A 16,663-nucleotide genomic window follows, 5' to 3' on the forward strand; every position below is an offset into this window, starting at 1 on the left:
AGAGGGTAAGTGAGGAAGGAGGATGATAGAAGATGGTGAAGGGGGTCAAATATATGGTGATGGAAGGAGAACTGACTTTGATGGTGAACACACAATGTAATATACAGATGATATAGAATTATATGCTTGAAACCGATTTAATTTTACTAACCAGTGTAACACCAATAAATTTAATTTAAAAAAATTCCTAGCTCTAAAGAATAAGCTCTTCATTGTAAACAAAGTCATCCACTTAAAACAAAAACATTAACTCTCTTGCTGAAAACACAATAAGTTTTTTTTCTCTGTATCATGGGAGGGATGGTTGGGGGATGGGGAGAAGGTAAAGAGACTAGAAAGTACAAATTGGTAGTCACAAAATAGTCACGGGGATGTGAAATACAGTATGATGAATATAATCAATAATGTTGTAAAGACTATGTAGCGTGTCAGATGGGTACTGGACTTATCAGGGGGATCACTTCATAGATTGTGTAGAAGCCTGACCACTTCACTGTACACTTGAAGGTAAAGTAGAATAATATTGAATGTCAACTATAATTTTATATATATATATATATATATATATATATATATATATATATATATATATATAGTCATCGGATGTAAGTACAGCATAGGGAACATAGTCAATGATATTGTAACAGCTATATATGATGTCAGAGGGGAAGTAGACTTGGGAGGGGTTATCACTTTGTGAGGAGTGTAAATGTCTAATCATTATATTGTTTTGTAATCCTGAAACGAATATAATTAAAAAACAATAATAATTTTCTATCACATTTGAAATAAAATCTAAAATTTGTGACATTATATCCCAGGCTTTATTCACATGTGGAATGAGCCTTGGCCATTTTTCTGTTTCTTTCTTATCTCTGAGTTTTCTCCACTACCAATTATATCTACCTATTGTAAACTTCTTGTTCCTTTAATATACTAATGGAGTTCCTGTTTCAAGGCTCCCATTCTTGCCTTATACTTAGCCCAGAGAAGTATTACCCTGTGGCTATTCCTTCATTTTATTTTCACATCTCTATTAAAATATTATATCTTATACAGACCTTCCCTGATCTTCCAATCAGATTCTATGCTCTATCCCTTAAAGTTTGTTTTTATAGTAATTTTCAATATCTTATAGTGTTCTGTATATTTATATATTTATTCCCTGTCAACTCAAGTTAAATGTAAGTTTTGTGAAGTCAGGAATCTTATCTCTTTTGTTCACTGTGATGAAAACAATGCCTGGAACATTTGAGGTTATCATTGACTTGAAATATTCATTTATAAACATTCCATTCTGTTTTAGGTTTAATTAGAATTAAGATCCTCCTGAGAACATCTATAAATAATGGATTAAAAAGAAAAAAGAGCGGAAGGCAATCAAGAGCAATCAAAGCAGTCAGAATTTAAAGTCTAGATCCCAGAGAGTAGAGTCGCATGCTGATGTATAGCCTATATTTCCCTCCATATTTTCCTTCAGGGAAATTCCCAATTTTGCTAACAGGAAAGAGAAGCCCAACAGAAATCTGAGGCCCGCTTGTAGTGGTTTCACTGGGATGAAGAGACAGAGGTTGAAGTGAGGGATACCAAGGCAGCTAGGATCAAAGGGACAAGATCCTCAGGAGTAGACAGACACCCAGTGCAATGTCAGTGCTGTCATGTACAACATTTCCCTTCATGTGCTTGTCAATTGAAAGTAGTGCAGGCATAGGAGAGATTCCTAAAGTCAAAGAGCAATAGCAACAGCTGGGGTGCTAAAAAGCTAAGAAGAAATTTGTTCAGTCACTCTATGCTTTGGAGAAAGGGATTAGAATTCAGAGACAGAATGAAGGTAACCTGGTAAATATCTCACTTTCAGGTGAGACACCATACTGGGGTAGCATTCAGAGAAACCAGAAATAGATCAGCCCTAATGAAGCTTGAAGCCTCAAAAGGATCTCTGACCATATAATATCTGCCTGCCAGAATATTATTAAATCCTCTAGAGAAAGAAAACATGTTCCAGGTTCTTTACACGTTATGTCTGATATGTAATCAAAGATTAAATGCTAAGAAAAAGAATCAACTGATTCAAAATACAAGAGATAAACTGTCAATGGATAAACCCACAAGTGATCCAGATGTTGCAATTAACTAAAAAAGCTTTGAAAGTGCCATATTAGTATGTTCAGGGAGGTCAAGATGGCGAAGTAGGTAAACGCTCTACTCTCCTCCTCCCACGATCACCACAAAATTATAACTAAACTACAGAATAACCATCATTGAGAATTGCCTGGAGTCTAAACAGAAGTTCTATAACTAATGATATAAAGAGGAAGTGACAGGTAGGAGGGGCAAAGATGCATAATGGACTGGTCCCACATCCACATGTGGTAGTTAAAAATAAGGAGGGATATCTGGGCTTTGGAGGTTCCCCCTGAGGAACAAGCAGTCCCAGCCACACACCAGGCTCCCCAGGCCCAGGGTTCCAGTGCCAGGAAGAGAAGTCTCCACTACTCTGAAAACCAGTGGCGATTGTGGCTGAGGGAGATAGAGAAAAGCTGGAGTTCCAGTAGTTTATATTAAAGGGCCCACACATAGACTTACTAACAGACTTATTCGCTCTGAGCTCCAGCACTGGGGCAGCATCTCAAAAGGCATCAGAGGCATATGGGGAGGAACTGAATTCTCAGGCTTCAAGCGAGGGCTGGAAGGACAGCTTTCTCCCAGACAGAAGTGCTGGGAGACAGACTGTTCTTTGTTAAGCCTCCCCCCCACCAGCATGCAGACTTAGGTGGGCCTCATATCTGAGTCTCCATCAACCTGGTTAATACCATTCACCCCACCTTGGTGATTCTCGGAGACCCCTACTACACCCAACTTATGGGCCCACCCAAGCCACTTCCAGTGGCTTTTACATACAAATGGTGTCTCTTGGCTCATGCTGCAGACTTTCCCAAAATCTCTCAAAGGTTCACAAGCCCCAAATAAGTAGCATCTGGCTGCAGTGTGTCCTATACCTCTTGCTAAGCAGCCTCAAGCCTGGCACTAGTGGCAGCCGGCCTCAGTTCTCAGCTTAGCTTCTCCCAGGTACCTCCAAGCCCAGCACAAGTGATGACCATCTGCAGATCACTTTGTAGTTCATACTAGTGACTCTGTGCAGGGCACAAGCAGCAGCTGAACTTGACCTGCATCAGAGCCCCTCCCAGGAGGCTCCAGAACTAACACCCCTGGTGGCCAGCTTCAGACCACACTAGAGAATCATCCAATCACCTCCACAAATGACACACCCAAAGGGCAGGCACCAGAGTCCTGCTAAAACAAATCCTGCTCTATAGGGTCAGCTCCACACAGCAGCTCCTCCACTACAGTCATGGCTAGTTCTCACAACCAATAATTCTGAGGGTCAGTTCCTCCCACTGATGTGTAAATAGCATGTAAGTTTCAACTAAAATATGAGGGTACACACAACCCACAAAAGGGACACACCTGGAGTGCACAGCTCAAGTGACCTGGAAAAGTGTGCCACTGAGCCCAGTAGCACATCTAGTACATAAGACCACTCTACTAAGGAGACGTAGCAGCTCTATCTAATACAGGAACACAGGAAGGTGCCAAAATGAGGAGACAAAGAAACATGTCCCAAATAAAGATCAGAGCAAAGCTACAGAAAAAAGGACTAAACAAAATGGAGATAAGAAATCTACCAGATGCAGAGTTCAAAATGCTGGTTATAAAGATGCTCAAGGAACTCAAGGAAAACTTCAACAAAGAGGTAGAAAACATAAAACTGGAGATAGAAAACACAGGAAAATACCAGTCAGAAATGAAGAATACAATAACTAAAATGAAGAATTCAATAGATAGACTAAAAATACTTAAATAACTCAACAGAGATGGTTAGTGAATTACAGGCTAGGAAACATCCAAATTAAAAAAAAAAAAAAATAGAAGCATAAAGAGAACAATTTAAAAAAGAGTCTAAGAAACACATGTAAAATGGAGAGAAATTCTAGCATATGTGTTTTTGGCGCCACTTTACTTCAAAGAAGAGAATTTTAAAAAAAGCTAAATATTTGAAATAACTCTGGCTAAGCAATTCCCCAAACTGATAAAATACATCAACCACAGATTCAAGAAGACATATGAGTTTCCCTTCTCCAAGCTGAGAAAATACAAAGAAAATCATATCCATACTGAAAAATAAAAACAGAAATTGAACCTTAAAAGTAGTCTGGGGACTAGGGTGGAAATATCTTCAGAGAAGATAATATAAGTTTTATTACTGAATTTTCAACAGAATCTATTGTGGAAGCCAGAAGTTAATGAAATGGCATCTTTAAACACAAAAATCCTACCTAAAAATCTATACCTAGAGAAGCTATTTTTCAAAAGTTAAAGTAAAATAGATTTTTAAGCAATCAAAAACTGACCTGAACTGAAATAAATGCTAAAGGAAGTCCTTTAGGCAAAGGAAAATTATCCCGGGTGGAAGCCTGTTAATGCAGGAAGGAATGAAGTGCAAAGAAAAAGATAACCACAAACTAGCAAGCTAATGAAGGAAATGAAAAGAAAAATCAAAAATATGTGATTAATAAAAAAGAAGGAAAAAAGAAACATAGAACATATAGGAGAAATAGAAAACAAATAGAAAGATGACATATATAAGCCTAATTACACTCTTAATTAAAATAAATTAAAATAGTGTAACTACATAAATAAAAAGAAAAAATAATGTCAGAACAAAATATAAAAATAATCTTTTAAGGGTCAACTTTAAATACAAAAGCACAGAAATGTTGAAGGAGCAGGGTTAGAGAAATATATATTATGAAATTTCCAATAAAAAGAAAGCTGTAGTTATGAAAATATCAGAGGAAAAAGTCATCACTGCAGTTAGTTAAAGAAGGAAGCTAGAGTTAAAGAAGAAATTTTTTATTATGTTAAAAGGTTTAATAATACAATGATATAACTATCTTAAATGTGTATGCCTTGATAACATAGCCTCAAAGTATGAGGCAAACTTTTTAGAATTAACAGCTGATTTAGAGAAACACCCATCATAGTAAGAGATTTTAGCATTCTTCTATCAATAACTGATAGAATTCCCCTACCCTAACCATCACTAAGGATACAAAAGATTTGAAAAGCACAATTAATAAAAGTGAAGCAATTAATTTCTTACTAACAATATATTTAACACCTGCAGAATGCGCATTCCTTTTTTTAATGTTGCATTTCTTTTTTATTTTTTCTTATTTTATTTTTTTATTTTTTAAGGAGGGTACAGCTCACAGTGGCCCATTCAGGGATTGAAACTGCAAACTTGGTGTTATCAGCACCATACTCTAACCAACTGAGCTAACCGGCCACCCCTGCACATTACTTTTAAGTATGTATAGAACATTTCCCAAAATAGATTATATGCTGAGACAATTTTTTAAGGAACAAGCATCAATCTTACATCAAACTCTTCCAGATAATAGAAATAGAGGAAACACTTCCCAACCAGCTGTATAAGGTCAACATAACCTTGATAGCAAATCTGAAGAGAGTTTTACAAGAAAGAAAATTTACAGGCCCACTTCTTGAATATAAATGCAAAAATCCTAAGTAAAATATTAGCAAATCAAATTCATAGATATAAAAAAAGATAATACAATATAGTGAAGTTGGTTTATTCTAGGAATACAAGAACAAAATACAAATCATACATAGAATCATCATCATCATCATTATCATCATCATCATAATCATCATCATATTAACCTCTTGGAAAGGGAAGAAGATGTTAAAGAACATAACTCCCTTAATCAAATATAGTTTCTTCAAGAACATATAGTAAACATTTTACTCAGTGGTGGTATATTGAAAACGTTCACCTTGAGACCAGGGGCTAGAAAACGATGTCTGCTAACAGTAGTATCCAGGCTCATTTTACTGGAGGTAGTAGTCAGGATAATAAGGCAAGAAAAATAATGCAAGTCATAAGAATTGGAAAAAATAAAAATAAAACTGTCATTATCCTCAGGTGATGTGACTGTATATACAGAATATTCAAAAGACTTGAGAGAGAAACTACTAAAATTAATAAGTGATTTCAACAAAGTGGCTAACTATGAGTTTAATATATTTACAAAAATAAATATAATGTCAGAAAACATCAAATACCTAAGAATAAATCTAACTCAAAATTTACAATATCACTATGAAGAAAATTACAGAGCATTGCAGACAGGAATCTTAAATGACTTAAATAAATAGTAGGATATTCTGTGTTCATGAATTTAAAAATGTAATATTCATGACCTGGTTTCCCAAATTGATTTACAGATGCACTGCAATCTCAGACAAAATCCTAATACTAATTGTGTAAATTGACAGGATGATTCTAAAATTCATACAAAAACAAAAAGGGTCAACAGAGCAGTAGTAGTTCTTTCTTGAAGAGAAAGAACAAAGTTGGAGCTCTTATAAGACTAGATATCAAAATTATTATAAATTATACACCAATAAAGTAGTGGTGTAAGGCTAAACAACAGAACAATGAGAAAAATTAAGAGAACCCACTTACACAGTTACCTGAATCTAAACAAAGCTTCAATTGCAATCCACTGTGAAAAGTCTGTAACAACAAATGTGTGTATAGGGGGATCTTGACCCTTTTCCTCACACTACTCACAAAAATTAATTCCAGATGCATCATAGACTTAAATTCTAAAAGTTAAGTTAGTAAAGTTTCTAGAATATTTCTAGATCTGTTTCTGGAATATTTCTAGATCTAAGAGTAGGCAAAATTTTCTTATATTTTACAATTAAAAACTTTGGTTTAAATTTAAAACATTTTGTTTTTAATTTAAAATTAGAAACATTGTGTTCATCAAAATAAACTACAAATAGAATAAAAAAGAAAGCCCCAGAATGTAGAGAGGACATTTGCAAGGGAAAACAGAGTAGTATTCAGAATATATAAAGAACTTCTACAAATTAGTAAGAAAAATGATGTGCAACTCAACTGAAAATGCACACTTGATCATGTCACAAAAGTAGACATTTAAATGGCCAGTAAGAATATGAAAAGGCATTCAACATTATTAGTTATGAGAAAAATGCAAATCAAAATGAGATACCACCACAAACCTACTCTGGAGTACCATTAGGCACTATCTACTAAACGTAGGTAAACACTATCACCTAGAAATTCTATTTCCAAAAGAAATGTGAATAAACATATCAAAAGACATGCATAAGAATGTTCATAGCATCTTTAGTCATAATAGGCAATAGTAGAAATAATTCAACAGCAAATAATCTACCAATACTATTTTAAAATAGAATACCACTTTTAAAAAGTGATATATTCAAAGAATAGATAAAAAGTGTATATTCAGAAGAGTGGCATACATACAGCTACACTCAACCACATAGATAAATCTCACAGACATAATATTATGTGAAAAAAGAGTACATAGTCTATAATTCCACTTACAGGAAGTTCAAAAATAGGCAAAGCTATTCTATGATAACCGAGGTGTGAATACTATGGAGGCATAAGGAAGTCTTTCAGGGGTGTTAGTATGTTCTATATCTTAATCTGACGGTTGAGAACTATCTAGGGAAGATAGAACAGATGAGCAAAACTAAGAATGTAATGGCAAGTACTCTGCACAGTAAGAGGTTGCTCGGTTTGGTTGGAGCATATGGAAGAAACCAGGGAGAAGTGGTGGATGTTTCTGGAGAGTTTTCTTTGTTACTGTAGAACACTGAAATGACAGTTTAAGGCGGATGTTCTCACTTTTCTAGACAACAGGGAGCTATGGACAGTTGTTGAACAGGGCATTAATAAGGTCATAGTTATATTTTATGAAGAATAATTGATAAACAAAATGAGTAAATCTGGGTGAAGAATACACAGGAACTCTTGTAAATAGGCTATGACCATGTTTACACACTGTATGAGCTTGTAGGTAAATGAAGATTTTAGGAAATTAAAAGCATACTTTTTCAAGTGTTATTTGAAAAAAATCTGTAAAAAAATTTATAACACCGTTATAGATTTTCACTAAGGTGTAGTTAAACCTTAGAAACTGGTTTAACTTCAAAATAGTATACTAAAAACATTTTAAGACCAATGCTCTTGGTACTTACTTCATCAAATGTAAAATCCTCTAAATCTATTTCTTCATATTCTTCTTCAGATTCGTCATTCTTAATAGCTTCTAGAGCTGCTGTCAGTTTCTTTCGCAAAAGAAAGCCCTTCCAAATGGCCTAAACAAAAATTTAAAGCATGTTATACAAGGTTATAGATCAAACTCCAAACCAGATTCTCTGTATTATCCCATTAGGAAGATAAAACATCTTAGACTTTAGTTTAATGGCTCAGTAATCTGTGTTTTGAACTTTATGTGACACTTAGAACTGCAAGATAAATTAAACAACTGCCTGTGTCTAAAGTTCTGAATCTCAGGAGACTTTCCTTGTGGTAAGCAGAAAAGAATCTTTAAAACTCCCTCAACTGCACATGTAGGTCAACCAATCAATTATCTGATAATTCCTCCAGGACCCACTCTAAACTAAGAAGAAAAAGATACAAAGGAAAACCAATTCTGCTAATTTTCAGATGACTATGTATAAAATAAACTAACACAAATTTAGGAAAATTTTACTATACGTAAATGGCCATGTTAGACAAGTGGTATCCTCACCCATAACAATTAACTGATTTCATTTTTAAAGAAACTAAACACAAAATAATAGAATTAAAAACATTCAGATTCCTCAATAACTTAGGAGAAGGGAAAGCTTTCCTAACTATAACTCCAAAAATGTCACAGCTTTTAAAAAAATTAAATTTATTGGGGTGATACTGGTTAATAAAATTATTTAGGTTTCAAGTGTACAATTCTATAATACATCATCTATATATATTGCATTGTGTATTCACTACCCAGAATCAAATCTTCTTCTGTCACCATATATTTAAAAAATGAGTATCTTTATATACGGCTAGGGAGTGAACTTCAGGATATATTAAGTGTAAAAAAACAAGGTAGAAAGAGTGGGATGTTTTCATCTCTTCATATTTAATTGTTTTCATAGATAAATTCATGTTACCATTTATCTATGAGAGATTGTATATAAATATATAACAAATATATGTTATATAAATATGTATTTAAATATATGTATATGTGGTTTCTAATACTTAAAAAGTGAAAGTATAAGTCATAAAATTCATTGTAAAAAATATTAACTATAGCGGCAGAGATTCAGGTAGAAATTACAGCAATATAAGCTCGACTTCTCTGAATATACCTTGTTTGGATTTGACTTCAGAACTGTGTACATGTTTAAGATTATGGTAAAACAAATGTGAAAAAATTCATGAGAAAAATATAAAAATATGTTTCATGCTGTGGGCATAACCGTATAGAAGTTATTTAAAGTGACTTTAAAATAGATTTACTTGACTATATCCCTAGTGAAATATACTCCAAAGAGAAATTTAATTATAAAAAATGCCTTAAATATGTTTTCAGTAATCATAATGTTAGTAATAATATTGATATTGTTAAGCTGACAAATATATATATTGAGAAGTGGAAAATACAGACAATGGACAGACCATATATGACAACCCCCACAGCAAACAGCCTAGGAAGCCAAACCACAACCTCTGCAACTATTAGCCAAGAATGGTCAAGACTTGGTCAATGACTGCCAGCTTCTCTATTTTTTGTCCCTACTTCTTCTAACTTGGGACCAACCAGATGTAGCTAAATATGCTGCCCAAACCAATCACATCAGATGCCCAGTTCTAGTGGCCTGCCACCCATCTTCCCGAGGCCGACAACCTCCAATCAGAGCATGCCTAAAGCCTTCTCTCTCTTTCTTCCCCACTATAACAATTTCCCACTCCCTTTACTTCCCTTGAGTCTGTGCCAATGACAAGTGATGGTGGCTGACTGCTTTGCTACAGCACACCCTGAATATAGAGCCTTTTTTTTTCTCATTTGTGTGTCCCTTGTTTATTTCCAGTATGTATGTGCGTACACACACACACATACATACTGGGCGAGAAAAAGAGCATTTATGTTAATGTCATTAGGAACCAGGACTTTCTATAGAAGAAATGCAAATATAAAATCAAATAAGTAAAAATGCTATAGTCCTAAATTTAATTTTAAAATATCCGTATGAACCCATATATTTCTTTCTTAAAAGTATGTATTTTTAAGATCAGTATATTGAAAAAAATTAAAAACAATGACCCCACCAGTAGAAATAAGCAGTCCTAAAATCCTAAAGCACTCCTACAATCCAGACTGGAGTCTTTAAATATTATTTCCACTAAAGGAACGAAGGATATTTGCAGCAATGACTGAATTCTGGCCTGAGGCAGAATGTATGAAAAATGAACCTGGAACATGATGTGGCATTAAAAAGAAAAGGAACTTTCAAAGACTACTAAATTGTGTTTTAAAAGCTAACTTGAATAGACCACCACTGGCTAAATAAAGGACAATGTGAGTACCAATAAGAATTATAACTGCAATGGAATTAGGTACATCATACATTTAAAAAATTTATGTGCACATTATGACAGAACACATTATGGTGATCTCAGGAGGATGCTAGCAAAGCTCACTGATCTAAAAATTGGTAAATAAAGGGAGAGCATCAAGCATTTGATCTGCCTTTTATAAACTGTACCTCAGATTAACTAAGTAGTTGATTAGACAAAGTTTCTCTTTATAGACATATTTTAGTTAACAAATAAAGAAAAAATGATAGAGTATCAACATTTTGCAAATCATTAAAAAAGAACTGATCTAGGCAGTGATTATCAATGGCCACTAATATTCCTAAAAGAGAGACAACCAGACACTTTGTACCTCCCTCCTCACTGTGCTATATACCAACGCCTATGAAGTATTCTCAATTAAAAAACCAAACCCAAATCACATCAAATGTTAGATCTTACTGTCAGTTTACAGAAAACAAAGAGAATAAGAAACATATTAAATGATGTCATAAGGATGCATTTGTCAAAATTCAGAAAACATAGACCTTTACAGGACAAAAGACCTGGTTTCCTCAATGAATAAATTGCAAAGAAGAGAAGAGAGAAGGGGTTATTATATGCTTAAAGACTTAAGTAACGAATAAACCCATGGCAAAGGGATGACCCTGTTTATATTTTGATGAAGAAAAATCTATCAACAAATATTTATGAACCAGTAGAGAAATCTGAATATTAATTCAATATTTGGTGATTTTGAAAAATAATTGTTGGTTTTTAGGTTGGTAATGTACTGCAGTTATACTTAAAACAATAGATCTTATAGAAGTTATACTGATTTATTGACAAAGAGAATGATATCTGGGATTTGTTTCAAATAATCTAGTAAGGAGAAGGGAGAAGTGTGTTGGTTATAGAAGACTTGATGACAGAAGATATCAACATTAGGTACAGACCCAGGGAAAAGAGGGTGGAGAGGGAATTCTTTAATCCAGGCCTTCAGTGACAAAGATTTATTCACTGAAGCTCACAGTGGATCCAGCCCAACTCATCAGTGATAGAACTTCAGCAAAGCTCTAGACTATAATCCATAGTGTGTATTTTTCTGGTATGATACTTAACAGACATCTCCCTCAATAATGTGCATCAGGAATTCAAGTTGCAGCCATCTCTATTCCGTGGATGAGAAATGATGGTAATATACATGTGTGATAAGTGATGTTCAGATTCTCCTTCTAACTTATTTATTTCTGTCAAGGCTTCAACTTTCCTCCCGGTAATCCATCTATGATTAATTCATCTTTCACATGTTCAAATCAATTCCCTGGCCAGACAACTATATCTGGATTCGACACATCTCATATCTTTTTCTTCTCCAACTACCATCAACTCCCATCCTAGAGCATACCATACAATTATTCTGTGTTAGAATCCTTCACACATCTCTGACAACATTCCTCCTATGTTTCCTTATATCCTAGTACTTACGGTAGTCTAGTTGCACTACAACTTCTTATTATTCCAGTAATATGAAATCCTATGTTCTTTTTCTTCCACGGTTATCTATACTTGAAATTCCATTACCTCCCACATTTACATTGAACACTAGCTACTTCTCAAAGTGTATCTGACATCCTTCATATTAGTTAGGGTAAGCTAAGTGCTCTAACAAAAAATATCCAAAACTGTAGAATAACTCAGGAACAATAGTTTATTTCTTGACCACATAACAAACATTGAGAGGATAGACAAGATCATGGGGGAGGGTGTTCACATAAAACGATTCAGGTACCCAGGCTCTGCAGACTGCAGTCCCAACAGACAACCTCCACGGCGGCCTCACAGGCTGTCTGCATTTCAGCCGGCCAGAAAGGGAAAAGCATACGGAGGCATGTCAGTGGGAAGTTTTAGGGGCCAGATATGGAAGTGATGCACATATCTTTCAGTCATGTTCTATTGACTGGAACTCAGAAAAGGGGCCATCGTAAAGTGCTCAAGTGTGAGGAAAGCTGGCTGCATGCTAGGAAGAAGTGAAGAGGGTAAGTTTCAGTGAGAGTGAGCAGTCTTCACCACGTCATTCATGAAATCTTCATGCTCGAAAGCCTAGGATGTTGCTGACCAATGTCACCCTGGTAAATTTAATAAATAAATTTGAAAAATTCTGAAACATAACCAAAAATAAAAGAAAGCCTAGGCTGTTTCTTCTATATCATGTCCTGCTCCCCAGGATGGTTGGGCAGCCTAGTATTCACGTTTTAAGATGAATGGTTTTAAAATCTAGATGATTGTACTCAGGAGAAGAGAAAGGGAATTTGAGCTGACTTCTATGACTTTAAGTACCATGATTACCACAAAATAGACTCGTTTTCTAAGTTGCAAAGAAAAGCTAACTTATGCTTACTTTTCTCACAGAAATAAGAAATTCAAAATATTCAAAAGAACATTCAACTGAGATGTCCCTCACTGAACTAGCTTGTCTTATAAAGTAATGAATTTCTCTTTATTGAACAAAATGAAGCAACAGTTGAATATCCATTTACTGTCAATGCTGAAAAATGTATTGCTCATCAGCTGATGCTAAGAGAGAGTTTGGACTGCATGACACATTCATTGTTCATGCAGCAGTATCATATTTTGAGATAGGACCTGAGGTTTCTTTCTTTTCCTCAGTTACCTTGAGCCCACTACCCTCCCCCGGCTCCCACCACCATTCAGGCATTTGTAACAGTTTGGACGAGGCATTGCCCTTAGGAGTACAGTCCAGAGAAATCAAGTCCACTGAAATACTGAATATACTCATTAGAACCAAGCAAAGATAATTCTTTTGAAAACTATCACTTTAATAGCCAAAGCAGCAACTTTATTTTAAAGCTATTCTTCCAGTTGCTTATACCAACACCTTGGATGCATCCCAGACCCCTCCTTACTTCTCATATACCACATCCTCATGAATTGATAATATCAGCTCTGCCTTCAAAGTATATATGCATACCCTCAAGATAAATTAACATAGATCCTGGAATGTAATTTTCCTATCACTTCTACTCTGACACTCTTGCCCATGCTGCCATTTTCTCGTTTGGAGTTCTGCAAAGGCCTTCTAATTGATTTTGCTGCTTCCATTCCTGCCTTCCTACAGTATAATCACGTCATAAAGTAAACTCGATCATGTGAGTCTACTGCTCAGATTCCTATAGTATCTCCCCATGTCATTCAGACTAAAAGCCCAAATCATTATAATGACGTATGATTTATACGTATCACTCTTTTCCCCTTCGTCACTCTCCAGTCTCACTAGCTTCTTGCTGCTCTTTAAACACTGCAGTATGCTCCTATATCAGTGCCTTTGAATCTGATATTCCTCTGCCTGGAATAAACTTTCTCCAGATACCCAGCGGCTTCCTCTTTCACTGCCTTCCATGTCATCTTCGCTGGTCTCCCATATCCATCCTGTCTAATATGATAAACTTGCCCTTGATACTCCCTATCCCACTTCTCCTGATTTATATTATATTTTCCCTTAGTACTTATCACTACCTAGCGTAGTTATTTATTAACTGTGCACCTTCACAGAATGAAAGCTAGTGAGACTTTTGTGCCGAAAAATAATTGCTGAATGAGTGAATAAAGGGGAGCCCTAAATTGGTGTTTAGTTACTAGGATTCAGTTCAGGTGTAGTAGCATGAATTTCTATAGACCTTATTTTGTGTATTTATTTAGTTCATGTCTGCCTCTTCTACCAGGATGTAAACCCCATGACGGCTGAGATCTTGTATTTTTTTATACAACAACATAGTTATGTTTCCTGAGCCTTAGAACAGTGCTTGACAAATAGTTGGTTCTAAAAAATATTTGCTGAGTAAAGAAATAAAGGATGAATATGATCAGGTTGAACTTCATTCTGAAATCTGGTCTTGGTGAAGTTGAATCAAGTCTACGCATATTCACTATCTGCTTTCTTAATTTTTAAGTTAAATGTGCATTTGAAGGACTGTAACAATTATTTTAGATTTTAAAACGTGCTTCTAAAAACGGTTGTATAGATCAGGCCAAGTGCAGCCTGCTTTGGCTAACCAAATGTTAGCATATGTGACAATTGATACATGTGAGCAGAGGCTTTAAATATGATTGTGTGGTTTAGCTTGGCCCTCAGGCATGAGAATAGTCTTTCCAAATTACAGACTACTCCTTCAGCCTAGATACTAAGCAGAGACACAGCAGACCTGCAGCAAACCTGCAGCTTACATGTCACATGAATAAGAAATACATCCATTATTTGTAAAACGCTAAGATCTGGGGGTTGTCTGCTATACAGAATAACCAAGTGAAAGGTGGCTAATACTATTTCACCAAAAGATTAAAAGTAACCTGAATAAGAATAGCAGCCTTTTCCCTTTGTTCTTGGATAGTCTCAGTATTTTCTCTTTTTTCTTGGTTTAAAATAGTTTGATTCTTGATGCAGGAATTTGGACGGGATCCCATGGGTCCTGTTGCAGCAGTATGTCGCTTTGTGGAGAAATGAATCTGTCTGCGCACAATGTAACCACGCCAGTATGCCTGGATTATCGTAGCTGCCATACTATTAAGAGGAGAAAAGACAACATTTTTAGTACCTAAAAATACACAGTTGAAGATAAGAGGTCTTCATAAATAAACTACTTAAAAATAAGGCTGCATCTTTTGTTTAACTACAGTCATAGAAGTAAAGATAGTATGGAAACCTTCAACTATGAAAGACAGAAATGGGCCAGTAACTTAGACAGGGATGTAAGTACAAGGGTATTTGTTTGATTCTTCTAAGGAAGGAGATATTTAGATTTTGAACGATACTGAGGATGTTGATCCAGTGGTGATTCAGAAGAGAGGGGATAAATATATAGGAGCCAATGTGGAGTCGGCAAGAGAGGGTGGGATCCTGTTCACAATGGAGAGATGAGATTTGGAGAGGAAGGGCCAATCCATCAGGTCTTTACTAGCTTCACTTTCCTCCCTGCCTGTGGACAAATACTTAATCATACAATAACACTTTGCCAGCCCACATGTGTATTTGCCAATTTCTGGCACTGAAACAATCCATGCTGTGATTATTCCACATCCCCCTAGGCTGCGCAATAACATTAGCAAAACTTGAATAGAAATGTACCTTGATTGTAAGTGGGTTCTCAGTGTGCTTAATTATTTAACTCTTCCTAATTGGATACCTTCTCCTTTCCCACATAGATCATTGAAGGAATATTATCGAGGTATATAGTCAAAATGCTAACTATTCTGTCTTAATCTCTCTTCTGATTCCTCAGTTCAGTTTAAAAGTCATATGAAGAAGCTTTTCTTGCTTAGTATCCTTCTCCAGTGCTCCCTTGAAACAGTTTTCAATAATTTTATAATTGCCACAGCCAATGATACTTTATCCTTCTTTGTACTAGTGAGTTTAAAGCAAAGTGGAGTTAAGTGGTAAACTCTGCCAGATATGACTGATTTTTTTCTCATAGTTATGTATTTATGGAAAATTAGAAAAGAATGATGTAACTATTTTCTCAGATTTTACATTATTATTATTATTACTATTGTTATCATTATCATCATCAGCAGCAGCACCAGTAGCATTTTACCTAAAGCCTGTAGAAGCCTTCAATCTATTTTGCTATGAATAGAAAATTGAAGTTAATAGACAAAACTTCTGGCTTAAGATAAATTACATGTACTCCTAATACTCAGAAAAAAATAATCACTGTTAAAGAGAAAACACAGGCCCAAAATGGTATCACTCCTACTAAAAAAACGATGACACTAAACCTAGATTTCATACCTGATCTAACTGTAGTTTCAGCCTCTCCCAGAAACATAATCTTACCCAACCAGTCTGGATTTTCTGGTCAAGCACCAGTAAGGTAATTTGTCATATGGGCTCTCTCCATCCCCCAGAGAAAGAGGCAGTCTTTATGATAAAACAAACCAACCAACAAACAAAAACAACAACAACAACAAAAAAAAACAAACCACTTCAGTTCTCTTCCCCCGAAGAAAAAATGTCCTGACCCCAAATAATCCTTTCTTTTGTTACTAGCTCCCTTATCTCACCCTTCTTCTTATAAAAACCTTTTATTTTGTATAACCCCTTCTAGCTGCTAGATGGGATGCTACCCGATTCATGAATCTTTTAAT

At 35.3% G+C, this 16,663-nt stretch overlaps 1 protein-coding gene across 3 annotated transcripts in view; it reads right to left on the reverse strand.

Annotated features, from left to right (window-relative positions):
• LRRIQ1 (leucine rich repeats and IQ motif containing 1) overlaps nt 1–16,663 on the reverse strand; it is a 184,085-nt gene that overhangs the window by 91,486 nt on the left and 75,936 nt on the right. For all 3 annotated transcript variants that reach the window (XM_074325334.1, XM_074325335.1, XM_019754918.2), the window contains 2 exons: nt 14,870–15,080; nt 8,128–8,247 (listed from right to left, as the gene is read on the reverse strand). In XM_074325334.1, coding sequence (XP_074181435.1) covers nt 8,128–8,247; nt 14,870–15,080 — 331 coding nt within the window. The remainder of the gene's footprint in view (nt 1–8,127; nt 8,248–14,869; nt 15,081–16,663) is intronic.

The sequence above is a fragment of the Rhinolophus sinicus genome, linkage group LG02, assembly GCF_036562045.2.
Source record: "Rhinolophus sinicus isolate RSC01 linkage group LG02, ASM3656204v1, whole genome shotgun sequence".
In the NCBI taxonomy this organism is placed as follows: domain Eukaryota; kingdom Metazoa; phylum Chordata; class Mammalia; order Chiroptera; family Rhinolophidae; genus Rhinolophus; species Rhinolophus sinicus.